The sequence below is a fragment of the Sorex fumeus genome, unplaced genomic scaffold, assembly GCF_029834395.1.
Source record: "Sorex fumeus unplaced genomic scaffold, SorFum_2.1 ptg000092l, whole genome shotgun sequence".
Classification (NCBI taxonomy): Eukaryota; Metazoa; Chordata; class Mammalia; order Eulipotyphla; family Soricidae; genus Sorex; species Sorex fumeus.
The window spans coordinates 6,031,062-6,058,999 of NW_026606149.1; the positions used below are offsets into that span (position 1 = coordinate 6,031,062).

The following is a 27,938-nucleotide window of genomic DNA, read 5'->3' on the forward strand; positions in this document are numbered from 1 at the left end:
CGGCACCCTCCAGCCGCGGGACCCCGGGCCTCGGGGGGCCACTCGCCCGCCTGGTCTGGGGGGGCCCTGGCGTGTCTCTCGCCCCCGCTGCTGGCCTTTGGGGGCGCCTCCCCGACGCTGCTCCCGGGGGCCACTCCTGCTTGGGGCCACTCCTGCTTGCCGGCCGGGGCGCCCAGGTGGGTGCCCACCGCGCACCTGCCAGGCCAGGTCTAGCTCTGCCTCTGCCCCCCTCCCCCGTCTCTCCTCTTCCTCTCCCTCTTTTCTCTCTCCCCCCACCCCTCCTTAGACTTAGCCCCAAGTCTCCCTAACTTCACTCCCTGGGGGTGGGCTTCCCGGGACCTTCCCTGTAGCTCCTACTGCATCTTAGTCGTGCTGTCTTGGAGGGGCTCGCGTCTGCAGGTGCCCAGGGGTCGCTGGCCTGCTTCTTGGACCCGCCACCCCGTGATGCGTGCTGCGCGCGGGCGGGCGGGCGGGCGGGCAGGTAGAAGACTCAGTAAGCAGCGTCCCTTGTCCCTTGGGCTCTGTCCTGAGTGTTGTCTCTTCCCCAGGGCGGAGGAAGTTTCGGGACTCTTCGCATCTTCCTAACTTTCCCCCCTTCCGAAGCGGCCTCTGGAGCGTCTGCCAGTCCTGCCAGTCTCTTCCCCCGGCTCAAGGGAAGTTGGTGACGCTGGTGTGTGTCTTGCATAGGTGGACGCAGAGGAAGAACGCGCTGTCTGTCCGGGTGGCCACGGGGACGGCAGGTGGGTTTGTTCTGCAGGTGGACGCCGCTGGCATCGGCGTGTCTGTGCCCTCCGGCTTTGGGACGGAGGCACACTGCCCCGTTGAAACTCCCTTCAGAAGGTGACTGCCACGGTGTCACCCGCTGGGGGTGATTTTTAGCCACTGTGCTTGGAGGTGCCGGTTCTCTTGCGGACCATGGGGTCCCGTGGAGGCAGGCGGTTGAGCTTTAGGGAGGAGGGTCTGCGCCTAGCTGTGTGAGCCAGAGTGAGCGCTGCATCCCTTGGGTTCTTCCCCTTCTTCCCCTGGGAAGGAGAAGAACCCTCCGACGATGGGGACCACCCTAAGGACAGCAGCCCCGAAGACAACCTCTTGTCACGGCAGGGGCATCTCTGGACTCGGCAGAGAGGGACAGTCGTGTCTGATGGGGCCCCCGTGCGGCCAGCTCGCCCTCTGCTCCGGCCCTCCCCTGCGTGGGGTTTCTCCTGGGCACCCCCGGGGCCTCCCACCCCAGAGACCTGCGTGTGAAGGGAACCGAACCGCTCCGCCGGCCCTGGCTGAGTGTGTGGGACGTGCGGGGGGAGCACCTTGACTGCTGTTGGGGTCACTGAGGCCGGGCAGCCTGGACTGGCCCCCGGTGGAGTAGGTGAGGGCCAGGGTTGGATGTTCGGTAAGGCGCGTGTGGTCAGGCCCATGGCAGGAGCCTTGGCTCGTACCCGGCAGGCTGTGGTGAAGCGGATTTCCTTCTGGTTCGTTCCCATCCGCGAAATGAAGTGAGGACGGGCTGCTGAACGGTGGTGGGGGCACACTGGCCGTGCTCAGGGGTCCCTGCAGGGAGCTCCTGGGACCAGGAGGCATCCTGGGTGCCCTTGGCCCCCCACGGGGAGCTCCCTCTGGCCCCAGACCCAGACCCTCTTGGCCTGCAAGGTTGCCACTGGCCTCGGCACTGCTTCTTGAGCGACCGTCTCTCCGCCTTAGCCTGAAGTCGTGCTCCCGCCGTTCCTCTCCTCGCCTTTCCAGCCGCTTCTGCCGTCCCCGGCCTTGGGAATATGGTTCTGTCTGCCCGACTCCTCTTCAGGCTGTGACTCCTTCCCAGATCCTAGCATCGTCGGGGGTCCTCGCCTGACCGACGCCTCCCCTCTCCGCCCTGACCCGCCGCGTCCCCGTTCTCGGCGCTCGGTGCTCTCTGCCTTCATCTCTCTTGCCCCCTGTACCGGTCGGCTCTGCGTTTTCCCGGACCGGCTCTCCCCGAGAGGAGGTGTGCTCTGTGCTCCCGCTCTGTTCCCCCGAGCAGCCTGGGTCTGGCGTGTGTGTTGGAGGTTTTTGTCCTCGGAGCGCCCCTTTCTGACAAAGAGACGCTGTGTAGGTCTGGGAACTCCGCCGAGCGGAAGACGAACGACTTCATGGCCCGGGGGAGACGCGGGCTCGGTACCTGCCTCGCCCAGGTGGCCCCACAGAGGGGCAGCCGTCCCGCCTGGAGGGCCGCAGCCTTGGTGGGCTCCGTCACCCTCCCCAGGGGCGGGTCAGGAAGTGGCGGGCATTCCGCGGTGTGGAAGGCCCTGCGCCAGCGCCGTCCCCTGGGACCCTCGCTCCGTCGCCTGGTAAGGTAAAACCCCAGTCCCCGGGACCTCTGGCCACCTGCTCTCTGCCGGACAATTGGCAGGAAGGAAGACCCGACGGGGCGGGAGCCGAGCCAGAGGCCCCGCTGGCTTGGGTATTGGCAGGTGAGGGCAGAGCTGAGCTGACAGGGTCGCTGTGGGACTCAGCGGGTGCCCGTCTGGCCTCCTGGAGGCCGACTGCCTCCAACTTCTCGGGCTTGGGCTCCGGCATGCCACAGTGATCGTTGGTTTTCCTGGTTCGGGAAGCCGTGGGGGAAGGGTGTGGAAGCCAGGCCACGCGGGGAGGGGACGCTGTCCTTGAGGAGGGAGCCGTGTCCAGCAGGGATCCTTCCCCCACCCCCGGCCCTTCTGCAAAGCCTCTGTTCTGCTTTCTTACTGCCGTGATGCCGTTGGATCGCTCTGTGCTGGGACCGCACTCACGTGTTTCCTTAAAACACACCACAGGACAATCCTGCGTGGAGACGTTGCTCTGGGGGTGGCGGTTGGTGGCCCTGGAGGCCGACGCCCGGGCGGTCGGGAGGAAGGAAGGAGGAGCACAGGCCCCGGCCGGCACTGTGCAGGTAAACTCGGCCCCTGTACCGGCTCTGGGGGTGCCTTGTTGCTGCACTTCCTGTGTGCACGTGTGGTCAGAGCATCTCTCTGAAGAAGACGCAGTGCCTGGCTCCTCTCAGATACGCTCCCATCAGGACCGATGTTTCCAGTCTGATGGTGTCGAGGACGGCTGAGTTGACCAGGTGCTCTCAGTCCTAGCCCGTCACTCGGTGCTGTGCTGTTTCTGCTTGTGCTGGTACTCATTCTGTGACGGGCGTTCTGGCCACGCTGAGAACACACCGGGTGGTGAAGCGGGGTTCACATGCCGTCTCAGTGAGGAGGCAGTGTCCCAGGTTGCTTTAGGTGATTTTCCTTTGATGACTTTGAGTATTTATAATCATGAAGGAGTTTTGAATTGTCGCGGAATTTCGGTGTGGAAGGAAATGCCCCTTTGATAGCAGTCATTTTGGACTGTATACGTTGCTTCTGAAATAACACTGAAGCCGTGGGATGGTCCATTTAGGGTGTGTACCTGGCAGGTAGCCTCCCCCCCCCCACCCCGGCTCTATTTCCAGCCTTCCCGAGGGCAGCTCTAGAGACCCCCTGAGCACTGCTGGGGCGGCCCAGTGTCGGGGGGAGGGGACACGGGGAGGGCGTCCTTCAAGGTGAAGTTAAAAACCCTCAAGATTAGCGTGTTGCCAACTCACAGGCCGGTGGACGTTAGCCTGCCAGACAGAGCTCTGGGGGTCTGTCCGTGTTCTGGAAACTGCTTAGAATTCGGAGGTTTGTGTATCATGGACCCGCGTCAGCCTCACACAGCTGACAGGAGATGGGGATTGGAGCCGTGTTTGTCCGCCCCAGGGCACCCCTGGGGTGCGGAGTGGGGTCCAGCAGGGGCAGCTCTCCTGCCGTCCACGGGGTGTGGCTATTTGCACCTGGCGTACAGGGGACCCGGGTGTGTCCTCCAAGGTGTGCCCTGGCTTCGCTGGCTCTTGGGGAGTTTCCGGTCTCGGGTGGAGCTGGGGACCGAGGGACGGAGTGTCAGGCCAGGCAGCTGCGCTAGGCCGGGGGTCAGAGTCCACCCAGACACTCCTGTTGTCATCGGACATGCAGGATGTCGCGAGTCGCAGACAAGCGCCTGGGCGAGCCCGGGGTGGCCCTTTGCGCCTCTCAGCCCGACCCGGGAGCTTCCCAGGATGGCGAGTGAGGCACCCTGGGGTGCGGAAATGGGGACGTGTCGGGGTGAGTGACCGAGTTCCTGGGCGTGCGGGCTGGGGCTCCTCGCGGCCCCCTGGGAGCTGGTGTGCTGTCCCCCCTGCTGACCCGGAGGCCTGGGCGTGGCTATAGGCACTTCTGCTCCCTCAGTCACCGGTCACCGTGTGGCTCCTCATTTTCACGGCCTTGGCCTGTTCCCTGAATTCTCCCCCGTGGGCTGGCACCCACCCTCCTCCCAGGAGCCTCCCGGCACCAGACCGGCGCGCTTCCACCGTGAGAAGCCGTGGAACGGCTTCCTTAGTGATTCCCCCCCCCTTCGTTTTCTCTCTTTGCCTGACCAGACTCCTTTTTTTGAGTGCCGAGCTTCCTGGGTTGATACTTGAATTCCCGTAGCCTTTCTGGGGTCCGCTTCTGGTGGTGCCAGGACTCGCAGTATTGTCAGACTGCCCCGGGGAGCTCGTCCCAGCACCCACCGGCCACCGGAGAACCCCTGACCCCCTGACCCCCACCTCAGTGCCCCACGGACATTCCCAGCCCCCACTGATAAGCTCAGTTCTCTGAACAGAATCTCCAGTTCTGCTGACTCCGACCATTTGTTGTTCCCTTTCTTTTTTTTTTTTTTATTATTTCATATTTGGGACATCTTCCTCTTTTTAAAAACGTTCTCTTTAACTGTGGAGGTGGCGACGTTTACACACGGAGGTGCAGAGAGCTAATCTCCTGGGACGCCCCAAAATTCTGAGATCAGTGAGAAATTTAAAGTAAGATTATTTTTTCCCCAAACACCATCTTTCTTAGGTGTATAAATTCTTCAATATCATGAATAATTCTGTGCTAATCCACTTTAAGACTTGTATGGAATAAATCACTTGATGACTTCCCGTTGCTCATCGAGTTGCTCGAGTGGGCACCAGTAACGTCTCTCTTCATCCCTGTCGCGTGCCAGTGTAGCCCAGTGGCGTCTGCTCGTTCTAGGAACATGAAGAGCCTCAGACCTGTCCTTCAGGGTCTTGACGAAGAAGTCTGACCATTTTGTCGGTGGGCGGCGCGGCCACGCGGTCTTCTGGCGTCCCGTGGAATAAATAAATTCTGTAAAGGCGATCTTTAGGAAGGATGAAGAGAGTTAAGAGAAGTATGAGGGGAGGATTTGAATTAGGCCTATTGAAGTAAGAATGTGGGTTTTCTCCTAAGAGAGGGACTGGGCTTGATGTGAGGGAGTATCGTAGGGGCTGCGTAAGTGCCTGCATTAATACGGAAACGGTCGTAATGGAAGTCTCCGTGGATGGAAAGCAAAACAAAACAGAAACTCGGACGAGGTAGGCGGCATTCGGGGTGCGGGAAGGTTCGCTCGTCCTTGCCGGTGCACTCAAGTCCCCTAGCTGGGCAGGCGCGGACCGACCGTTTCTTAACCTAGCCGAGGGCACCCGTCGGAAGTGATGCCACCCTCGGCGCCAAGTGCCGAGAAGCTGGTCTTGCCTCGTAAAGAAGCTCCTGGAATGCCGCTCGCGCGACGGGTTTCGTGGCTGTAAATTCCCTGATGCTCCCTGAAGCTCTGTCCCTCCCGGGTACTTGTTCTCGGGGCAGCGGGAGTCAGAGATTTGGTTGTTCTTTTGCTTCAGGTGGGTCTGAGGGGTTGGAGAGAGGGGAGAAGGATTTCTAAATTGTGCTCTGTTAAACGCCCGTCTCTCGCCGTGTTGCCCGGCTGGCCCTTGCCTCTGCTCTCTGTGCTCTCTGCCACACAGGTTGCTGCCGTCACCCGCTGGCCGGGCTCCCTTCTTGCCCGTCCGGCCAGACACTGTCCTCCTGACCCTTGCCTCCAGTTTCCGCCGCCCTTGTTGGTGGGATACAGGAGGTACGGACGTGGTGGGTCTCTGAGAATCGAGTCCAGAGGGGTTTGTTCTTTTTTTTTAAGTGAGTTTTGTGTGCGTTGCTAGCACCTCTTCTGTTAAAGTCCGACTTTGGGGGGAGGGATGCCGGTTCTCGTTCTCTGTTCTTTTTTTTTTCCCCCTTTCTTGGGTCACACCTGTCGGTGCTCAGGGGTTCCTCCTGGCTCTCCGCTCAGGAATTACTCCTGACGGTGCTCGGGGGACCGTATGGGATGCTGGGGATCGAACCCGGGTCAGCCGCGTGCAAGGCAAACGCCCTCCCCGCTGTGCTGTCGCTCCAGCCCTTCCTGTTCTTCTTTGAATAAATCATGTTATTGGAATAAATGACGGCATTGCTGTCAGGAAGCCCCACTGGTGGCCCGGAGGTTTGTCGCCCTTGGGTGATGAAGGACCTACTCCTGCCGAGGGGTTGGGGGTGGGAGGGTAGCAGGACCTGATCCCATCGGGGCCCTTGGAAGCGTCGGGAGAGTGCTGGTTTGACAGTCTGTGAAGCGTGGTGACTTGCCGGTGTCACTGCCCATCGTGTGGTCGGCTGTGCTGCTGATTAAGTTAATAATTGCTGGGTCCCCCCTCACCTCTCGTGACCAGTGGGTTGGGATTTGTGCTTGATCTTAATCCACATTTACTAAATCTCAGGTGGATGACTTTTTGTACCACAGACCTGCTTTTCTGAAGCGTGTTCTTTGATGTGGTAGAGCAAATTATTTCAACTGAAAACTCCTGTCCTGTCAAGGCGAACTGGATGGAAAAAGAAAAAAATCTTCTATATTCTACGCAGGCACATTTACATAATTGGAAGATTGCTTTCTAAATTGGAACCTTTGCTTTAAAATCCGCGGAGAGAAGTCAGAGCAATTGTGTTTCTTTCCAGTTACTTTTATGTACGTGTTGTCTTTGGAAGGTGACAAGGCACGAGAAAGGAGCCCATTATCTTTGAGGTTTTATTGAATTTTGGGTCTCCCAAGTGTTGCTCGGGTGCCACCTGGTATCACCCTGCTGGAGGGACTGAACAGCGTGAAGATTGACAGGTAAGATAACCCCTTCCAGGGGACAGCGGCCTTTCCCCCACATGGGCAGCAGACAAGATCTGTGGGATCTTGTTGGCCAGGACTGTCAGAGCTTCTCAGGACACCTGCCCCAGTTGGTCGGTTGCCCGTGAGGTCCATCGCCTCGTGGTGGGGAGAATGTTCTGGGAATTCACTGTTTGGCTCACACAGCGCCTGGATGGGTCTAGAACTGCCGGAAGCCTGGAGATAGCACAGTGGTTAGGGCACGTGCCTGGCACCCGGGCAGCGCCCCTTCCTCTGGCCCTAGCGCTGACCCTCTGGCTCAGCTGAATATCGGATGTGACACCCAGGACCCCCTCCCCCCCCCCGAGACTGCTTGGGGTGACCCCCGGAACAAAGGTCCATGTTGCCTTGTTGTGTGGGCAAGCCTAAACAGGATGTGGGTCGGTGTGTAGGTGTTCTGCGTCTTAAACACACCCTGGGAAGACTCAACAAGGGCCGGAGCAGTAGTTCAGCGGGGAGGGATTTAGCCTTGCGTGAGACCGACCCAGGTTTGAGCCCTGACACCCCGTGTGCTCCCCCGAGCACCGCCTGGAGTAATTCCTGAGTGCAGAGTCCGAGTGCTCAGGTTACCCCCTGAGCATTGCCAGGTGTGACTCAAAATACCAAAAAAAAAAAAAAAGACTCAAGAGTGAGAATTTTACAGTCATTTCTTAGGAGCCGGCTTTATGAATATTAAAGTAACTGAATTGATGAACATTTGTTTCATATTACATTTAAAAGGAGATTTTTTGAGGGCCACAGCAGCCGTAGAGCTGGTAAGGCACTTGCCTTGCAGGTGGCCTCCCTGGGTTCAACCCCTTGTATCCTGGATGGCCCCCTGAGCCCCTCTAGGAGTGATTTCTGAGCACAGAGCCAGGGCTAAGCTCTGAGCCCCACTGGGTACCCCACACGCACACACACACAAACACACACGAACAAATGTATTGAAGAAGTTACAGGGCAGGATACTTAGAGAGGCCCCCAAGGAAGTCCTCGGAGGTGCGATTTCTCAGTCACCGCACGTCCTCCTTGTCTCTGAGTCTCGTGCTTCAGGACTGAGGAAGCCTGGAGCGGTGGTCTTCGACCTGGGGTCGCAGGGCCTGGTGCTGGTGGGCAGTGTGTAAGGCTGCCGTCCTTCCTTGGTGGACACTGCAGGACAGGGGCCGGGCTGGCGAGTCCCCTTCTCCCCGGAGGGAGACTGCGGGGTCTCAGCGTCCCGCTGCCCCGGCCGGCTCAGCACTGGGGTCTTCCAAGGTTTCCTAGCACCCTTGGATCCGTTCCTGATTTATTCCGTTGTGACGCCTTTGGAAATGTCAGGGTCACATTCCTCGCCTTTACGTTTCTCTGTGCTTAACCCTTTGTAGATCTGCAGGTCCTTGTAACCACTTTCGTACGGGGCGACACGTGATCAAGCCCAGGGTGATCAGTCTTGGCTCTGAGCTGGGGCAGGTCAGGTCCCGTGAGTTACGGACCATCAGACTCTGGTCTGCAGGGTGCCTGGCATGGGCTTTAATGGGAGCTGAGAGGTGTCCCAGCCGTTCTGTTCCTCCCACACGTGTCTGTTCTGCTGGCTTGGTGTTGTCAGGGAGGTGACAGCAGGCAGCCGAGATGTCCCCGGCTGCGAACTCGGGGCGGCCCCGTTGGTGATGGGAACCTTCGTTCCCTGGGCAGAACCGGCCCCCAGGGTTGACCTTGGTGCCACGCGGGGGATGGACCGTGGTGCTCGTTGGCCGGGAGCTGCAGGCGGGAATGTGAGTGTGAGGGCTTGGGTGTGAATGCTGGAGTGGTAGGGGGGAGGGGGGAGAGAGCGAGTGGCCACGGGCGTGGAGCAGGTGCAGACCTCGGCCTGGAGTCTGTTTCCGACTTCCGTGGCACTGCACGGCGGGCGGTCAGGCAGGAAGGTCACCGTGACCAGTCCTGAGAATGAGCGCGTGTCACGGCAGAGGGGAGTGGTGCGGGGAAGGGGCAGCGTCTTGGATTTGGGGGTGTTGGCTGCTTCCAGTTCTGCTCCTAGAACCCCCAACCACAGGACAGCAGTTGAGCAGACCGTCGCGGGTGACCCTGGCCGGAGCCGCTTCTGTCCCTGTGTCAGAGACACGGTTGGTGGGGGCGCGAGAAGGCCCGAGTGCCCTCAGGTCTCCCCAGGGGGCTGCTGCCCAGGGGATCCAACTGAGGAGGGAGCGCAAGCTGGTGGGCAGGGAGGGGATGATGGGGGAGATCGAGCACCCAGACAAGGGGCAGCAGCTGCCTGTAGAGCTGGGGGGCAGTTGGGGGGTGGCATGCAGATGTGGGAACACGGATTCTAGCCTTGGGCCTGGAATCAAAATCGAAAGCTTCTCGGTGAGCCCAAAACGGGCTCTCGCTGGATTGGCGTGGGGCGTGCGTGCTGTTGCAGGGTGGCAGGGAGGTGGTGAGCGACAGGGAACTGCAGAGCGCGGAGGATGGATCTTGCCCCCAGAGCTGTTGGTGGGGTCGGGGTCTGACTGGGGCCGTGAGGCAGGTGGGGAGCGGGGAGCGTTCAGCGTGGTCCCGTTAGGGGGGCCCTAGTCACCTTTGTTCCATTCAACATGGTCCCATTTTATCATGGTTTTGCTAAGGACGGTTCTTTCAGTATGGCCCATTCAGGTTGGCCCCTTCAGGATGGTTCCGTTCAGCCTGGTCCTTCGGTATGGTCCCACTCAGGACTGTCACCGGGGCGCTGATGGTTTAGGCTTCTTGCCGGGATCATTTCGACTTTCTGCCTATTCCGGGCCGGTCTCTGCCTCTACATACACGGTTAAAATTCAGTGTCAGATTTGAAGAAGCTTCCTTTGGGTGGGGCAGGAGAGCGAGTCCCTGTGGTTTCATGATTTTGTTCCTTGGTGGTCCTGGGGTGACGGAGGCCAGGGAAAAACATTTGTGCTCTTCCGTAACCTGATGGTTTGGTCCAGTCATTGCTTTGGAGAAGTAGCTTAAGAACAAACATATTCTCAGACTTCTTGTTTTTTTTTAAATAAAAATAGTTTGGTGCTCATTAGAGCCTGTTTTACAAGTTCACCGTTGAAGACACTTTGTAAAGGATTCTGTGTTCCGCTTGACTTTTCTGTATTTCTTTCTGATCCAGTTTTCCTTTTTATTCTTTGTACATAATCGGGACCACACTTTCCATATGATTTTGTTTCCTGTTTTTTGTTCTTCACACATGAACAATATGAGCTTTTCCCCCTGTTATTTATAACTCCGCATAAATACTAATTTGCGTAATTCTCTGAAGTGCCATTGTGTAGATCTGCCCGAATTTTGTTTACAATTCTTAGACAGACAGAAACGAGAAGGTTTCTCATCTTTGATTTTAAACTTAGTTTTTTAATTCTACATACTGACACAGGGGACGTAGCCACATTTTGGTTTTACAGTCTCTTAACGCGCTGGGACAGAGAGTCCGAAAACTTAGGGGAGCTGCCCGGGACGGTGTTTCACGTCTGCCCTGAGATGTTCTCCAGGCTCTGGTGTCGGCCTGTGGCTCAGGAGCACTGTCCTTCTCGGCGTTGGGGACAGCGCCTCCCGGGCCGAGGTTTCAGGGGCGACGACCAGGACTTGGTGGGGCCATTGCGGGGTTCAGCGGCAGTGCCCTGGGGGCCCTGAAGCCCCTTCATTGGCCGCTTACCGCCTCCTGGGGCCCGGATGGGCTGTGGGGTTCTGCACCGAGTCTGAGGTGGCTGAGCGGGTGATCTCTGGTGACAGTAGGCGGGGGCTGGGGGCTTCAGGTTAATGGGTGGGTTCAGTGTGGCAGAGATCGGGCGTGGAGGTGGGTTTATTCCACATCGGTGCCCCCAGAGACCGGCTTGTGATGGAGGTGCCGGAAGGGGTGTGGGAGGAGGTATGGGAGGGGTGAGGAGAAGGCGTGGCGCCCTTGACCTTGGGATCGGAAGTCCTTGCTGCTCCTCGCCCTCGGGTGGAGTGTGTGTCCGGGTCGGGGTGATGGGGGGCCACAGGTAGAGAGGCCTGAGCCGGTTGTTGGGAAGTCACAAATAAATCTCAGAAGAGAGCAACAGGCCGCAGAGGTCTCCGGCATCCGCCCCAGCAGGGTCCCGGCAGCTGGACACCTCCAGAACCCAGTCGCCGCCACGCTCGTGGCCGATCTCCGCAGGCTCGAGCGACCCCTCATGCGAGTCCGCTGAAACACGCGGGTAGGCGGCTTTGGTGACCGAAAGAACCAAAGAGCTGGGAACGGGCAACCTCTGCGCCCAGCTCCCTCTTCTCCCGGGAGCCTGGCGGTCACGCCCACAGGCGGCCTCTCGGGAGAGACACTTGTCGCGAAAGGGCAAGCAGAAAAGCAGCATGCAGGTATGGCCCCACCTACGTGTCTGAGTGTCTAAATCAGCGCAGTGTGGTTGTTCAGAGGGCCGCTGGTGGGTCCCCGTGAGCACGCCTGTGAAGAATTGGGGGTGGGGGCAGGGTGCTCGCCTCGCAGGGAGCGGACTCAGGTTCAAGCCCCAGCGCCCCCTGAGCGCTGAGCCCTGCCCGGAGTGACCCCTGAGTACAGAACCGGGAGGAAGCCCTGAGCATCTCTGGATGCGGCCCCAAAACCAGGAATGCCAAATGGGACAGGAAACTTGCTTTTCTCCCCGGACGCCGCCGCCCCCTTTGTCTGTTATTGCTGCGGTTTCCGGATACTTAGGTTGGTTCTGCGTTTCACCTCACTGGGCTCTTCGGGCAAAGCGTGCGGTCATTCTGTAGTCGACTGCCGTCATCTCTGCCTCAGCTTCCCTCTCTGGAAACGGGCTCTTGCCGCTCTGTGTATGCGTGGGAGGTGGGGGGACACACCGGGACCCCCCAGCTCTGTTGTCTCTGGGCGGCAGTGCTGCAGCCAGTGCCTCCGGATGGGCACGAGTCACGATTCCCAGCAGGGCTGAGCGCTCGCCTCCCTGAGTCCTGCCCCAGGAGAGTTGACCGGGTGCAGAGGGTTCAGCGAGAGCAAAACGCTGAGGCCTTGCACCCGTTGGCCAGTCTCCATGGCCCCTGTGGGTACTGTGCTAGTGCTAGTGTAGTACTGGCCTCTGGAGATCAGTCCTAACCTAGTACTGGTCCAGTGCTGGCCTCTGTGGAGACCGTTCCTAGACTAGTCCTAGACCAACGGTGAAGTAACCCTAGCTTCGTTTGTGATTACTGCCGTGTTGAAGTTTGTTTTCCTTATGTTCTTATTTGGGCGTGTGTTCGAGCCTCAAAGAAAGCTTTCCTAATAGCGTAATTGCTTCCTTGGTTAAAGCACATGTGAATTCAGAAATCCGATAATTATTTTCGAATAGTCCTCCGCAAATCGCACCAATTTAGACTTCGGCAATTAGTTACAAGTGCCCAGTTTCCCGTAGCCTTGCCAATCGCCTTACAAAACTCACGAGTGAAAATGCCCTGTTTTGAATTTCCTTTTCAGGGGGATTTGGGAAGTTGACAAACAAATCTACATACGGCCGAGCGTGCCCTTTCGCGTGTACAGATTGTTGGGTTTGAACACACGTGTGTCGTGTGCGTCTGCTGGAGCCACGGCGGTGGAGCGCCAGTGCGGCTGGGGCTCCTGCCCCGCACGCAGCTACCTGGGCTTGATCTTGGGGATCCCCGAGCCCCAAACAGAAAAGCTAGGACGCGGGCCCCAGCCCCGCCAACTCTGGGCGCGGTCGTAGGTGGGTCCAGACTCTGGAGTGCAGCTCCATCCCTGGAGTCCTTTACTTCTGTCCATCCCTCTGTCCGTCCATCCATCCGTCTGTCCATCCGTGTGCTGTGTAGCTTGACCGCGTCCACAGACGGCCCCGAGCAGAGTCCTGCCTGTCCTCTGCCACATTTGCCTCCCTCTTCCCGGCATCGGAGAGCCAGGCCCTGGGTCCAGAAGGCAGTGTTGGTGGTTTGGGTCTGAGGGTCCCCCCGTTCGGCTTTGTTTTTGCTGTTTGGGGGGGCGACCCAGCAATTCACAGGCTTGGCATTCGCCAGTGTGTTGTGTTGGTGTTTCCCTTCGGATAACTATGTTAATGCTTGGAACAGCTCTCTGCAGTGCCAGGAGTTTTAGGATTTCTTTTTCTATTTGAGCTTTTTTTTTTTTTTTTTTTTTTTTTTTTTGGTTACTTGATCCTCCAGGCATTAAATTTTATGTGGACAATAAAGCAAGAGCCTTACTCCCTTGTGGTACCCTCATTTCTTCCCCCCCCCCAATTTTTAAATGTTGGGACTTGGGAGGGATACACATCCACCAGTGTATCCATCTGATTACTCGCGGCTCTGTGCTCGGGATTACTCCTGGCAGCGCGGTCAGCTGCATGCAAGGCACATGCCTTGACCCTTGTCCTATGTCTTCAGCCTCCGGACTGGATGAGTTTGTTTTTCAAATAACTTGATTAAGTCATTAGTTTCGTTAAATTCAGTATTCCAACACCAGTCCCACCCCCCCCACCCCGCATGCCCTTTTCACCTCCATTATTTCCGATTTTCTTAACCACTCTTGAACCTGCCCCATAGCAGGCTCTCAGTAATTAATTTTGCATTGCTTATTACCAGTAATTTGCTAAAAACATGGTCAAAGAATGTTTCCTTAGAAAAAAAGTTAGTGAAAATGGTCATATCTCACCAGGGAGCCCTTTAGCCCGAGTATAAGAGATTGCTAAAGACGTAGTTACAGATTGAGCCTTCTGTGTTAATGTTTTGTGAATCGAGATTTGGTTGCCTTCGACGTTACATCCCGTCCAATCTGGTGTGCTACTTGTGGTGTATCAGTGTTGCGGAGTTTGAGTTGTTCCAGAAAGTCCAAAATTTTTAATGGGGTGTACAGCTGGAGTTTAATTCTTTTTTTTTTTCCTTTTTTGGGTCACACCCGGCGATGTACAAGAGTTACTCCTGGTTCATGCACTCAGGAATCTCTCCTGGCAGTGCCCGGGGGACCATATGGGATGCTGGGAATCGAACCTGGGTTGGCCTCGTGCAAGGGAAACGCCCTCCCTGCTGTGCTATCGCTCCAGCCCCTGGAGTTAAATTCTTAACTGGCTGGCCACTGTGTGTGTGTGTGTGTGTGTGTGTGTGTGTGCGCGCGCGCACACGCACGCGCAAATTAATTTCTGGATGAGGCTCACCCAAGCAGTGGGGTCCAGCCAGGAGCGTGGCGGTCTTTATGGAGTGTTGACACCCCCTTTTCTTGAGCAGTTCCACCTTCTCGCCATTCCCCGGGCACCTCTTGGCCACCCGCGCCCGCCAAGCCTGTGCATTGACTGTCCCGTGGAACTCCTCCGTGCCCAACTGTGCTGTTCCGATGCTTTCTGCAACCTCATTCTCCCTACTCGTTCTTTCCATTTTTTCCCGAGTCTTCATTGTTTGTATGTTAAACATGAACTGAATGTAGTTTTGTTTGGGATGTCTTCTTGGGATCTTGACTTAATATTTTGACGGGATCAAAGTGTTTTAGCTAACAGCAAGATGCGTCTTTCTGTATATTTAGATCATTTTTTGAAACCCCCTGAGGAATCTTCACATCTTTCGTTTTCTTTTCTCAACTTTTAAAAATAATTCTTTTATCTATTTTGAAGCCATTAGAATTGACTATAACCTTTATTTTTTTAAAAAAAACACCTATTTTTGCCAGCCTTGTACGAGTATAGAATTAGCATAATTTTTACGTGTGTCTTTTATAATTAGTCACTTGAAAATTTCTTTCTTAATGATTGTTCAGCTGCAGCATCTGTTAATTTTTCTGGTTTTGGACTTCGCTCAGTGGTGCACCGGGCTTACTCCTGGCTCTGTGCTCAGGGACCGCTCCCTGGCAGGACTCAGGGGACCCTGCTTGGTAGCTGGAATCGACCCCAGGTCAGCTGCGTGCCCACCGGACTCTCTGCCGCTCCCGCCCTCGGGCAGGAGGTGAAATCTGCCTTTTCCCCAGTCCTTGTGCTTCTTTCTTACTTCGCTCTGAATGCTTGGCTGATGGACTGGAAACAACGCTGACCGGTAGCGCTGGTCACTGGCGTGGTCATCGATTGGGTCCTTGTTGCTGTCTTTCAGCATTCCCTTCTGAGTGTGACTTCCGCTCCTGTGCTCTGTGATGCTGTTGAAAAGCGTATCGGGGTGCGGGAGTCGCCGGGTGATGCCGTGTGACTCTCGCCATCGGCTGGTCCCCCTGGGCAGCCGGGCCCCTGGCTGGCGGGGAGGGTCTGGAAGCCCGTCTCTCTCCAGCCCTGCAGACCGCCGGTGCTCTGGCTTTGGCGTGTCCCCCCCAGCCAGACCTTCTCTGTTTTCTCGGGTTCTCAGCTAGGTTGTTTCCCGCTGGGGTTCCTCCCAGGGGGCCGGTGGGGGGAGGCAGCGAGTATTGGGGAACTTTCTCAGGTTCTCAACTGCTCTTAGCTGCTTCTGGTTTCCTGCCTTTTTCTCTCCAAATTCTGGTGATATATATATTTTGCCATATAAGTAGTCGTTTTGCCCTGCTTTGGGTCAGTTTGTACATATGACATTTTCAAATTACTCTTTTTTTTTTTTCTTTTTCGGGTCACACCCAGCGATGCACAGGGGTTACTCCTGGCTCTAGAGGCACTCAGGAGTTACTCCTGGCGGTGCTCAGGGGACCCTATGAGATGCTGGGAATCGAACCCGGGTCGGCAAACGCCCTCCCGGCTGTGTTATCTCTGCAGCCCCTCAAATTAGTCTTGTGGCTTTTTCATTGTTTACCGTCTCTACTTCTAATATTCTTTAAATGTGTGTGTGTGTATTTTTTTTTTCCTCATGACAGCTGGTTGTTTTAAACCAGTTAAGTGTTCGTTTACTCCAGCTTGGATTGTTCACTGCCATCTTCTAATTCACTGATTCATGTGTTTCCCCTTTTTAAAATTCTGATCACCTCCTTGAATTGAAATGCATAGTTTGTTTCTTTTAATTCCTGACAGTTTGCTTGGTAGAGGTTTCAGACCAGAGTTTTCTGGGATTCCACTCTGAGGGCCTTAGAGGATCACATAGGTTTGTGACGAGTCCTTTTCCTTCCGTTGGCTTAAGAGTTATTTCCCAGGGGCTTTGGGCCACCCACACCGGGGACCCCCCTGGCACTGTGCTGGCGGGAGCCCTTGGTGGGGGTGGCGGGCTGAGGCTGGAGCAGGGAGGCGAGAATGGTGATTCCAGTTTTAACTCATGGAGATTTTTGTATGGAGTTTGACTGTCTGGGAGCCACTTAATGATTTATAAAAAATTACTGAGTGTTTGTTTTTTTATGATATCTTAGTGTCAGATACTACACTTGATCTTAGCCAAAAGGCCGTAGGGCGTTTGCCTTGCGTGCAGCCAGCCTGGCTGAGCCAGGTTCGATTCCTCCGCCTCTCTCAGAGAGCCTGGCAAGCTACCGAGAGTATTCAATATGCCAAACACAGTAACAAGAGGTCTCACAATGGAGACATTACTGGGCCCATTTGAGCAAATCGATGAAAAACGGGAGGACGGTATATCTTAGTGTCATGTCACCTTTAGTTAATTAACGCTTCCATTCTATTTAGGAAGGATTTTCTGACATTTTAGAATGTCTGAATTTTGAATATAGCTAAGAGACCACTGAGTAGGGTAAATCTGCTCTTTTTAAAATGTTCTTAGACTGAATGAGGTTTTTCAGTGATCTCCTGCTTGGAGCGTAAAGATTCCGGCAATCTTTAGTTTTTTGCTTGTCACACTAGCCGGCTTGCTTGTGTCTGTTGGGGGCCGTGTCCTGGGGCAGGGGTCCTCCCTTGGCTGCGCCTTCCGCCCCCTCAGTCCCGTGGGGGGCCACCTCTGCCCACGCTCCGGCCTGCTCTCGTTTCTTTGGTAGCTTGTGCCTTTTTTTTTTTTTCATTCTTGTACAGGACTCATTTTTCCTGAAAGAATGAAAATGGGATTTACATCCATTTGAAAAATGCACCCAAGTATGGACGCATGTACGCTGAGTGTTTTGATTTAAATTAAATCAAGTAAATATTCGCTCATTCATTTCCAAGTGTTGTGCCAGTGTTTTCATACCCATTGGCTGAAGATATTCAGGCTGAATTATGTAATTCCCATCCTTACGTAACCCGGCCTCAAAGATTTCAAGTTTGACTTTTTTTTTTTTTTTTTTTTGCTTTTTGGGTCACATCTGGCGATGCTCAGGGCTTCCTCCTGGCTCCTGCACTCAGGAATCACTCCTGGCGGTGCTTGGGGGACCCTATGGGATGCTGGGAATCGAACTCGGGTCGGCCGCGTGCAAGGCAAACGCCCTCCCCGCTGTGCTATCTCTCCAGCCCCAAGTTGGGCACTTCTTTAGCAGAATGAGAACTTGGTCGCGTTTGCAAAGCGATCTCTGTGCGAAGTCCCCCCTTTTGTGTCTCTGTTCGCTTGATGTTCTCCTTCTCCCTCGCGTGGCTTTCCCTGTCGCGACTCCACAGGCCTGTTGTAGCCGTCTGCATCTCCTGTTTAAAATCGATTGTTGCTGTAGAAAGGACGTTCAAATATTTACCTTTCCTTTTTTTTTTTAAACATGCTGATGTCATGCGATGAGATTCTTGTCGGGAGGGTGACAGTTCGTTCCCCAGCAGTGCTCAGCGCGGTCAGTCCGGGGATCCCTCCCGTGCGGACACCCGCCTGTGTACGACCGGAAGTTTCAGCTCCTGGGCCTGCAGGGCTCCACCCGCAGTGCTCTGGGCCAGGAGGCGCTGGGGGTTAGAACTCAGGGCCTGGTGCCGGCTGGCCTGTGCGTCTGGCCCCTGGCCCACGTCGGGAGTCTCATGCCGTGCGGAAGCCTCACTGGGGGAGTCACACCAGAGGGGTTGCCGGAGGGGTCGCCAGAGGGGTCGCCGTGAGAATACCACCCTGCAGGGAAACGACCGATGAAATGCAGCGCTGCCGGGCAGGCCAGCCAGTGGTGGCAGAAAGATTCGACTCGGAAATTTCCCAGACTGTTGGCTTCAGCGTGGTGTTTCCACACTGCGGGATGGAATTCCAGAGTTGAAAATGTGCGTCTTCCGGTTAACTGCGTTGATCGCGCTCATACTTACTGCCACAAAAAGTATCGGACCCGGGCTGGAGCAATAGCACAGCGGGTAGGGCGTTTGCCTTGCATGCGGCCAACCCGGGTTCGATCCCCAGCATCCCATATGGTCCCCTGAGCACCACCAGGGGTAATTCCCGAGCACAGAGCCAGGAGGAACCCCTGTGCATTGCCGGGTGTGACCCAAAAACCAAAAAACAAACAAAAAGTATCGGACCCAAAATCACATCACATATCATGCTTGCTCCTGTCCTTTCCTTTTTTTTTTTTTTCTTCCCCATTTTGGGGTCACACCCGATGATGCACGGGGGTTACTCCTGGCTCTGGACTCGGGAATGACTCCTGGCGGTGCTCGGGGGACTCTATGGGATGCTGGGACTCGAACCCATGTCGACCATGTGCAAGGCAAACGCCCTCCCCTCTGTGCTATTGCTCTAACCCCTGCCTGTTCCTTTTTAATGGGCATTTCTTTCTTTCCCTCCTTTCTGCAAGGACTTTCGTGTCTGTTCTGTATTTTTCTGTGTTTCAAGCACCCCATGTTTGTTTGAGGTTCTGCTTCTTCTGAGTCCTTCTCGTGTAGGACCTGGCCAGTAGGACCTCATCTTATGGCTCATCTCAGCTTCTGCGGGGTGGAAAGAAAGGGCCGTTGCCAGGCGTGCCCAGAGCAGGGCCGCGCCCGCTGGCCCCTGGCGACTGCTCCCGTCCGTGTAGCCTGGACTCCCGAAACCGCGTCCCGGTTCTCAGCCGGAGCCTCAGCTGTCCTGTCGGGAACACCGCCTATGTTTCACGCCGCGAGTGGGCTGGGGGCCGGGCCGCGGGACCTTGCCCTGGTCAGCTCAGCCGCGTCCGTGTGTTCATCTCCAGCATCGGTGTGAAAATGAGATTTTCAGGGGTGTTGAACATTGTGGCTGATGAAGCTGTAAAAATTCTTTGGGCTCAGATCTGGTCCCCGAGCGTTCGGAGGGTGGAAGGGCGGGGTGCCGGGAGGGAAGGGCTGGCCCTCGGGAGGAGCGAGGTGCCGTGGTCATCGGAACGTTGGCTGGCACACCTCCCGGGCTGGTTAGATGGTCTGCTTCTGGCGGGTCCGAATAGCAGGTGACACGCGACAGGGATGGACAGGGACGTGGCTCCTCACAGCATCAGGCTGGCAGGGCTGCTGCCGGACCCTCGGTGACTCCTCAGGGCCGTGCCTGGCCCCAGGCCCCGGGGCATAGAGTGACACTGCTCCCCGTGAGCCTCACGGCCCATGAGCCTCACCTTGCAACTGACCCGCCGGCTTCAGTCTCGGGCCCCGAGCTCTGCTCGGAGTGATCCCTGAGCGCAGCCAGCTGTGGCCCAGGGAAAGACCCCCAAGTGCAGGGTTCGGCCAGTGGCCTTGAGGAAACCCACTGAGAAACATTCTTGAGCTGATTTTGAACTGTCCAGTGCAGCGACGGTAGGGAACGCGTTCTTTACGTTTTGGTAGATTATCAGAAGGAGAATGTACACGTGATCTCATCATTCCTCCCGTTTACACCTAGGCCATGTGTAGGGAGCTGGGTTTTCATTTAAACCAAACAGCATATGGCAACAGGTTGAATGCAGATGCCCATTGAAATGAGAGCACAGCTGTCTTAGTAGGAAGAAGAAGAGTTACGGGAATGTAAAACAGCGCCTCTTCTCTCGAAGGAGTTTTGGGAAATTTTGTTGGGGAATTATTTTATCATTGAGAATTTTATGTTAGCGTGGAATGAATCTATTATTTTGAGTGAATTAATAGGTGAATATTTTAAAATATTCTCATTTTGGGGCTGGAGCAATAGCACAGCGGGTAGGGCGTTTGCCTTGCACGCGGCCAACCCGGGTTCAATTCCCAGCATCCCATATGGTCCCCTGAGCACAGCCAGGAGTGATTCCTGAGTGCAAAGCCAGGAGTAACCCCTGAGCATTGCCTGGTGTGACCCAAAAAGCAAAAAAATAAAAATAAAAAAATATTTTCATTTTAAATTTCTAATCATAGATCTGATATAATCTACAAACAGAAAAAAGACTACTAAAGTAGCTTGATAATTTTTATGCTAATAACTATCAAATTATTAGCACTGAGGAGATCCCAAAAGCAGGCTCTTTGGGGACTTGAATGTTGATCTGAACATCGAATAATTTCACCTTACTCCAAGGGAAGGAATATCAGCTTTGTGGGTTTTTTTTTTTAAGCTTTATTGATTGAGGTTCTGTGATGTATAGTACTATTCATGATAGTTCCCCATGCACATGATTCCAGCTCCATCCCCAGTTCACCAGGGACCACCTGCCTTCCCCCAGGTCCCCGTCAGCCCTTTCTTTAACAAACTCCCTCTAGCACGTACACACACATACACACAAACACACACACACACACACTCTCTCTCTCTCTCTCTCTCTCTCTCAGTTCTAGGGACCTGTTCTCCCCTCGTGTTGCCTTTGCTTTTCGCTTTTTCGAGTCCCCCGAACCCCGGTTTCTCTTTTGCCATATGGCAATAATAAAGCGGCTTGCTTTCCTTGAAGACTCTTGAAATCGTTTCCCACCCAGCGTTGGGGACAGCTGCTGCCGCCTCCCTCTTCAGGCTAGGTGTTGGGAGCTGGGAGTCTGCTTTGCAGCACACGCCGAGCGGGCTTGGGGTCCCGAGCCTGACCCCGGGCACCCCAAGAACATGCTAGATCCAGCACTGCCTGGCCTGCGCTGGGCTGACCCCACAGACAGCGAAATGATGTGAAGGGACGATCTTCTTCTACTCGAGGGATGAGTGTTCCTGTCTGAAGCCTCATCCCCTGAACCTTGATGCACACAGGTATCTGTGTAAGCCGGAGGTTTCACAATGAGGAAAGCAGCGGTCCTCTTCGCGAATATTTACCGAGCCCGCTGGAGACAGATGGCATCCTATAAAAAGATGGCATGTATTTTTGGAAGTGCCAAGGAAAAGCAGAGACTCTTAAACACTCCCGAGCAGTCCTTGCCTAGAAAATGAAGGGAAGAGTTAACAGAACCATATGGCCCGAGAGAACTTTTTTATCAAGAGTCTGATGTCTAGGATGGGGTTCGGTTGACGGTGCGTGGGGGAGCTGAGTCTCGGAGCTCGGGGTTGTGCGAGGAACAGGCGTCGCCGACGTCCTCACCATTTGGTAAACGAAGTGGCTCCTCGTGTCCCTTCGGCCGTAGTGGGGACCGAACCCCGGGCCTCGTGCCGGCGAGGCCTCTCCTGGGCCCTGGCGTTGCCCAGAACCAGGGCTGCTGTGTTCGCTCCGTAGTGCTCCCTCTGAGGACTTGTCGGGCCCGGGTGCGAGCCAGGTGGAGCAGTGTGCCGGAGAGATGACTCTCCCAACTCTCCCCCGCGCCCCTTGGCTCTGGTGGGCCCCTGTAGATGCTGCCGTCTCGGGGGCTGGGCTCTGGGTCCGGGGAACAGCTTCACGCCACCCCCTCTCGGTGTCTGTGCCACCGGGACGCTGGCCCTCATCTGAGGCCGTGGCGTTGGGGTCCGGTCCGGTGGTGTGACAGGCTCCGTCAAGCGGGGAGGGAACACCCCTCCTGAGCCCTTGGGTGGTCCCGGAAGTTCTCTGTGGAGTCTGAGATGGGAATTGTGTGTCCCCCCTCAACAGACGGTGGGAGCACTGGGAGGGGACCCCCCCCTGCAGAGTCCTTGGCCCGGACGTGTTGTGGAACAGCCTTGTGTGGACAGGTTCTTGTCCCTGCAGCGGAGCCAGGGCAGGGAGGACGGCCACTGTGGGCAGTGCTGGGGACCACCTCCCGCCCATGGCTGGGGCCAGTTCCTTCCCGGAGGGTTCCCTCCCCCCTGCGCCCCTCTGAAGTCTAGTGGAGTAGCTGACAGAGGGCGGCTGGGGGAGCCCTCGGGAGCAGGGAGGGCAGTGGCGCTGGGTGGAATGTTCCAGAACGTGGCGCTGCCCTCCCATCAGCGCCCCCCGGGGCCACTCTGCTGGCCCCCAGCCAGTCTCGGGAGCAGAGAGCCTTTGTGTTGCCACGTGTGTGTGTGTGTCCGTGCTCAGTACCTCGGGTGGGACTTGGAGACCACGGCGGGCCAACATGGGCCCCCTTCGGTGGGCGCTTCGTGGGTTGGGGCCCGTGGACTCCCGACAGGCAGCCTCCTTCCACCCGGGACTGCGGCCTGGTCGGACAAACCCTGTGGCTTCCTGTTCTGTCCTTAGTGGATCTGGCCCCAGAAAATCCACGCCGGAGGCTGGCGGCTCCATCCCCTGATGCTGCCGTCGGGCCAGGAGGCGAGGACGTACATCAGACGAGACGGTCCTGCTGCCCGTGGCTGTCGTCCCAGAGGGCTTGAGGGCACAGGCGTGACCGGGAGGAGCAGCTCCGAGTGTCCGCGGGGGGACCCGGCCTCTGACCCCCCCGGCCCCCCCTCCCCCCGTTCCTAGAAAGCGTCTGCGCCTCCCTCCCCCGGCAGCCACAGGCTGGGGACAAGATCACCACAGAGAAAGGGCCGAGGCCACGACCTCATGTGCTGGCGGCTGGCAGGAAGCTGAGAGCAGCTGGGCCGCGGCCGCCCAGCGCTGCTGCCTCAAGATGCCGCGGTCCCTGCCGAGGACCGCAGGGCCTCCTGGGGCTTGAATCTCTGAGCCCGTGGGCAAGAGGGTTTTTTATTTTTCCTTTTTTTTTTCCAGTTGCAAAAAAATCCTTTCTTTGCAACATTCCCGCTTCGGGTCTTCACGGGTTTTTAACTGTTGTCACGTGGATGTCAGTGATTAAATTTCCTCAGCTCCGGTGCAGGGTGCAAGGTGCAGGGTGCAGGGTCTGACCAGACTGGGTTGATTGCCAGGGAGCAGGCAGCCGCACTTCCCCTGGGCGTCGGGGCTTGAGGGGGGCGGGGTGCTGGGCCTCACCCTGCTTTCAGGGCGCTGCAGTGAAGACGTCCCGAAGTGTCCGGGGAAGGGAAGTGGGCGATCTTTGATCGAGACTTTCAGGGTGTTATTTTTCTGCCTCACGTTAGATTTTTGACAGATGGTTCCCTCCCAGTTCCCTTCGGGGGAACTTTCGAACCGGACTTCCCTCCTGAATTCTTCTCCTGCGTGTTTAAGAAGTTGTGTTGCTGGGCAGTGCCGTGGACGGCGGGTGGGGAAGGCCCGACCCCCCGGTGCTCCCCATTCGAGTGGGCCTCTGACCACTTGCCAGGTCTGTTCCAAAAGCAAACCAAGCTCATCTCACTGCCCTAACGGCAATTCTGTGCTTCATTCTGGTCAGGACTGCGTCTTAAAAATCAGCTCTTGGGTCTGCCTGTAATTTATTTCGCCCGTGGTGCGGGGTGTGGGACCCAGTGCCGTAACCTCTTCCGCCCCGAGCCGCAGGAGGCGCCGTCGCTCACTTCCCCTGGCAGCTTCTCAGGGTGCGCCTGCGTCCCTCGAGGTCACTGGTACAGAGGTTCCTGCGGACCGTCGCAGGTCAGCGTGTTTTTGCAAGATCACCCGATTATTTTGTTACCTAGAATAATACCTTTGCAGCTTGTTTTGGGGTATTTAAAAAAAAAACACTTAATGTGGAACCCATGCGATAGGTAGCACAGTGGGGAGGGCGTTTGTCTTGCACGCAGCCAGCCCAGGTTTGATCCCCGGCATCCCCTAGGGTCCCCCGAGCACCGGCCCCCAGGAGGTCCTGTGGGCCGAGGGGTTGGCCACATCCTGAGGCAGCAGAGGCGCTGGCGGCCGAGGGCCAGCCTGGTCTGCAGCTTCCTGCCAGCAGCAAGCAAGCACGTGAGGTCGCGGCCTCGGCTCTTTCTGCTGTGGTGATTTGTCACCGGTTTGTGGCTCGGCCGCCTGTGGGGGAGGGCCCCCCCCCCCCGCCCCAGCACCGCCGGCAATGATCCCCGAGGGCAGAGCCCCAGGAGTAACTCCTGAGACCCCCGAGCTGTGACCCCAAACCAAAACAAACAAAATGCTCAGTTACAAAAACGTTTCATACTTTCTTTCCTTCAGTGAACAACATCTTTAATAGCATCGTTGGTTTCCTAACCAGATAAGAGGAGAAATGGTCTCAGCAGCTCTGTTTATAAAATACAACAGTAAAAACAAAGCGATGCCCACCGCTTTGAAGGCGAAGACTTCAGGAAAGAATGAGGAACGTGCACGTGCACGTTTCCTGCGGCGTTCCTGTAGGAAGACAGCGCCGGGCTGACGCCGCCGTTGAGGACAGGGACCTCCTCGGGGTTCCCCCAGAAAGCCAGCCCAGGCCTTCACGCTACTCACTCATTTCCCGATGCACGTTTCTGGCTCTCTTGTGTTGTCTTTTGTTTTGTTTTTTTCCTTGTTGACCATTTACAGTTACCATTCAAAGTGTTGACATGGCTTATACTTGCTGCCCTTCCCAAGCAAGTAGATTCCTCACGTCTGTGTCAGTTGCCTTCCTGGTTGTCACTCGTCACGTGCACAACCTCCAAGTTGTCCCACGATGCTCTTCCCGCAGCCCAGAGAGCTCAGGTGTCAGGGTACCTCTGCCTTATAGGCGCGGGACACCCGGCCCGGCCCGGCCTGGCCCGCCCGGCAGGTGAGACTCGCCTCGCCTGCACTGTCGTCTCCTTTTACGTGTTTCTGAATGGCTGTATTTTTGTCAAATAAAAATGTTAATAGCTTAGTGTTGTTAGATCTTCATGCTGGGATGTAGTGAATTGCTCAACACGCAGATGCCCGTGGAGTTTCAAAGTGGGTGCTGTTCTCAGTGTACATATATTTGATTTTTTTTTTTACAACTAGCTTAAAAGTCTTGACTTAAAATTTTTAAAAAAAATTTATTTTCTTTTTTTAAATTTGAAGCACTGTGGTTTACAATACTGCTAATTATAGGCTTCGTGCGTGCATCATTCCAGCCAGACTGTCGGCTTCCCTCACCAGCGTTCCAAGACTTTAAAAATGGCTTCTTCCTTTATGGAAACGATCGTGCCGGCCGGGCCCCTGCAGGGACTAGGTAGGTGGCTGATGGCAGAGAGACCCGCTCTGTAGGGTCTCGACATGGGGACCAGATCTTGCTTCAGTCGGCCGATGGCAGGTAGTTTCCCCCGACCCCAGCGTGGGCGTGGCGCTGCCAGGCCTGGTTGGCCCCGGGCGCAGCTGCAGTCTTTCCTAGGGACCCGCGGGGCCGGGAGAGGTGAGACTCTTGCTCCTGGCGGTCGGGGCATTTTGCTCAAGTGGTGACCGGATTCTTTATCTGTACCCTGATGGTTCTGGGCAGTGAGCACCTGCCGGTGCGGGAGCTGCAGTGTATGTGGTCAGCATGCCCTCCTGGTGTCTGTCTCTCTCTCTGTTCTGCCCTGGGGTGGTTTCCGGGGCGCCGCCGTCGTTACAGAGTGACAGCCCTGTCACTCCAGTGATGTGACCAACCCGGGAAGGACTTGGAGACTGTCTCTTTGGATCCGGAGGTCAGAGTGGGCCGTGCAGGGTGCTGAGCCAAGAGGGGGAAGACATAACGAGGGAAGTGCCCTGGTGGGCTTCGCAGAGCTGCCGTCAGCCGCACTCAGGTGGGCCGACCAGCTCTGTCCCCTGGAAGCCGGGAGGTGCTGTGCCGCGTCTTCTTCGGGCGTCGGTTGGGTGCTGGGACCCCGGCCGTGCCCGTCTCCCGTGGCTGCGTCTGGGTGTGAACGGGGCCGTGAGCTTTGGGCCTGGACCCTGCCCTGGGCGGTGGGAGCATTTTGCCCAAGTTCCCACCGCATTCTTCGCCTGTAGTCCGGGCCTGTGGGGTTTGTGCCTTGTCCACGGCAGACGCCCGAGGATTGGACCCCCGGGAAAGGACTCGTCCCTGATGGGTCCTAACCATTTTCTTTCCTTCCCCCCACCCCTCGCAGGAGATGGCTCCTCCGGAGGGCGCGTGACCGTGACCGGGACGATGCCTCGATGCACCGCTGCGGGCTGTCCCGGTGCTTGAGGGTACGGCTGCAGCCGGGGGTCGCGCCCGGCAGAATGAAGAAGATCAGCCTGAAGACCTTCCGCAAGTCCTTCCACCTGAGCAAGAGCAAGGAGGAGCCCGAGTTCCTGGTGGTGCCGCCGCCCTCGCTGGCTGGTGGTGGTGGCGGCGGCGGTGGCGGCGACTTCGGCAAGGACGAGGCGCTGTTCGGCGGTGGTGTGGGGGAGCCCGGCGGTGGCGGCGAGGCCGAGAAGGCCGGCAAGGGCCGGGCCAAGGCCGAGGGCCTCATGGGCACGCTCAAGCGGCGCCTGTCGGCCAAGCAGAAGGCCAAGGCGGCCAAGGGCGGCGGCGGCCAAGGCCAAGGCCAAGGCTGCGGCGGCTGCGGCCTGGACGACCCCGACGACGACGCCTTCTCGTCGGCCTCGGCCCCGCTGGCCTTCAAGGACGCGCGCGCGCCCCGGCCCGTGCGCTCCACGTCCCTGCGCAGCCACCACTACAGCCCCGCGCCCTGGCCGCTGCGCCCGGCCGCCTCGGAGGACACGTGCGTCCGCATGGAGGTGCGGGTCAAGGCGCTGGTGCACGCGCCCGGCGCGCCCGGCCCGGCCCGCAACGGGCTGCGCAAGGACCTGCCGGGCGGCCCGGCCCCCTGCTGCCCCGAGCCCCTCCCCGCGGGGGGCCCGGGCCTGGGGGGCCTGGGCCTGGGCGGCGCCCCCCACCCCGCAGCGGGCAGCCCCGGGGAGCTGCGGCTGCGCCTGGACGCCCACGTGCCTGTGGTCCTGGGGCTGGTGCCCGACTACATCCACTACACCGTGCCTTTGCCCGCCGCGCCCTGCCTGGACGCGCCCTCGCCCATGGACGTGTCGGGCGCCGGGGACGCCAGGGACCCCGGGGAGGACGAGGAGGAGGACAACGACGAGGAGGAGGAGGACGCGGTGGAGGAGGAGGAGGACGCGGGGGAGGAGGCGGAGGAGGTGGAGGCCGAGGGTCCGGCGGGGGCCGGGCTGTGCGCGGGGCTGGTGCTGCCGGGCGCCCGCGCCCCCGCCGCCAACGCCGCCGCGGCCGGGCTGCCCCCGCTGTCCCCCCTGCTGCCGCCGCCCCTGCAGCGGACGCTGGCGGCGCTGGCCGGGGCCGGGGCCGGGTCCGAGGCGCACGCGGGCCTGGGGCCGGGCCCCGCGCTGGCCGGGGCCGGCGGCGGCGGCGGCGGCGGCGGCGGCAGCAGCAGCCTGACGGAGGAGCTCAAGAAGCTGGCGCGCCAGGGCTGGTACTGGGGCCCCATCACGCGCTGGGAGGCCGAGGGCAAGCTGGCCAGCGTGCCCGACGGCTCGTTCCTGGTGCGCGACAGCTCGGACGAGCGCTACCTGCTCAGCCTGAGCTTCCGCTCGCACGGCAAGACGCTGCACACGCGCATCGAGCACTCCAACGGGCGCTTCAGCTTCTACGAGCAGCCCGACGTGGAGGGCCACGCGTCCGTGGTGGACCTCATCGAGCACTCGGTGCGCGACTCGGAGAACGGCGCCTTCTGCTACTCGCGCTCGCGCCTGCCCGGCGCCGCCACCTACCCGGTGCGCCTCACGCACCCGGTGTCGCGCTTCATGCAGGTGCGCTCGCTGCAGTACCTGTGCCGCTTCGTCATCCGCCAGTCCACGCGCATCGACCTCATCCAGAAGCTGCCGCTGCCCGCCAAGATGAAGGCCTACCTGCAGGAGAAGCACTACTGAGCGCGGGGAGGGGCGCGGGCTCGGACCCCGGGGCGGGCCCGGCGGGGGACCGGGCGCCCAGGTGCGCGTGCGCCCATCCCTCCGGACCTGGGCGCAGAAGGCGCCCGGCCCGCCCGCCCGGAGAGCGGTGGTCCCTTCCTCCCGCGCCCCCGCCCACCCCAACACACACGTCCTTTGCTGCTATCCACTGTGATTTTTTATTGCATTAAAAGCACATTTCATGTGTCTCCAGCCCGAAGTCGAGTGGGATTTACAGAATCGAATCATGCCAAGTCTCTCTCTCTCTCTCTCTCTCTCTCTCTTTCTTTCTCTCTTTCTCTTCCCTCCTCCCTCCTCCCCGCCCATG

General features: G+C 57.7%; 1 protein-coding gene across 1 annotated transcript; it reads left to right on the forward strand.

Annotated features, from left to right (window-relative positions):
• The first annotated feature begins 632 nt into the window (after positions 1–632).
• SOCS6 (suppressor of cytokine signaling 6) lies at positions 633–27,605 on the forward strand. Its single transcript, XM_056131522.1, has 2 exons — positions 633–740; positions 25,816–27,605. The coding sequence occupies exon 2, from the start codon at positions 25,865–25,867 to the stop codon at positions 27,590–27,592; it is 1,728 nt and encodes a 575-aa protein (XP_055987497.1). The 5' UTR covers positions 633–740; positions 25,816–25,864; the 3' UTR covers positions 27,593–27,605.
• Positions 27,606–27,938: the final 333 nt, after the last annotated feature.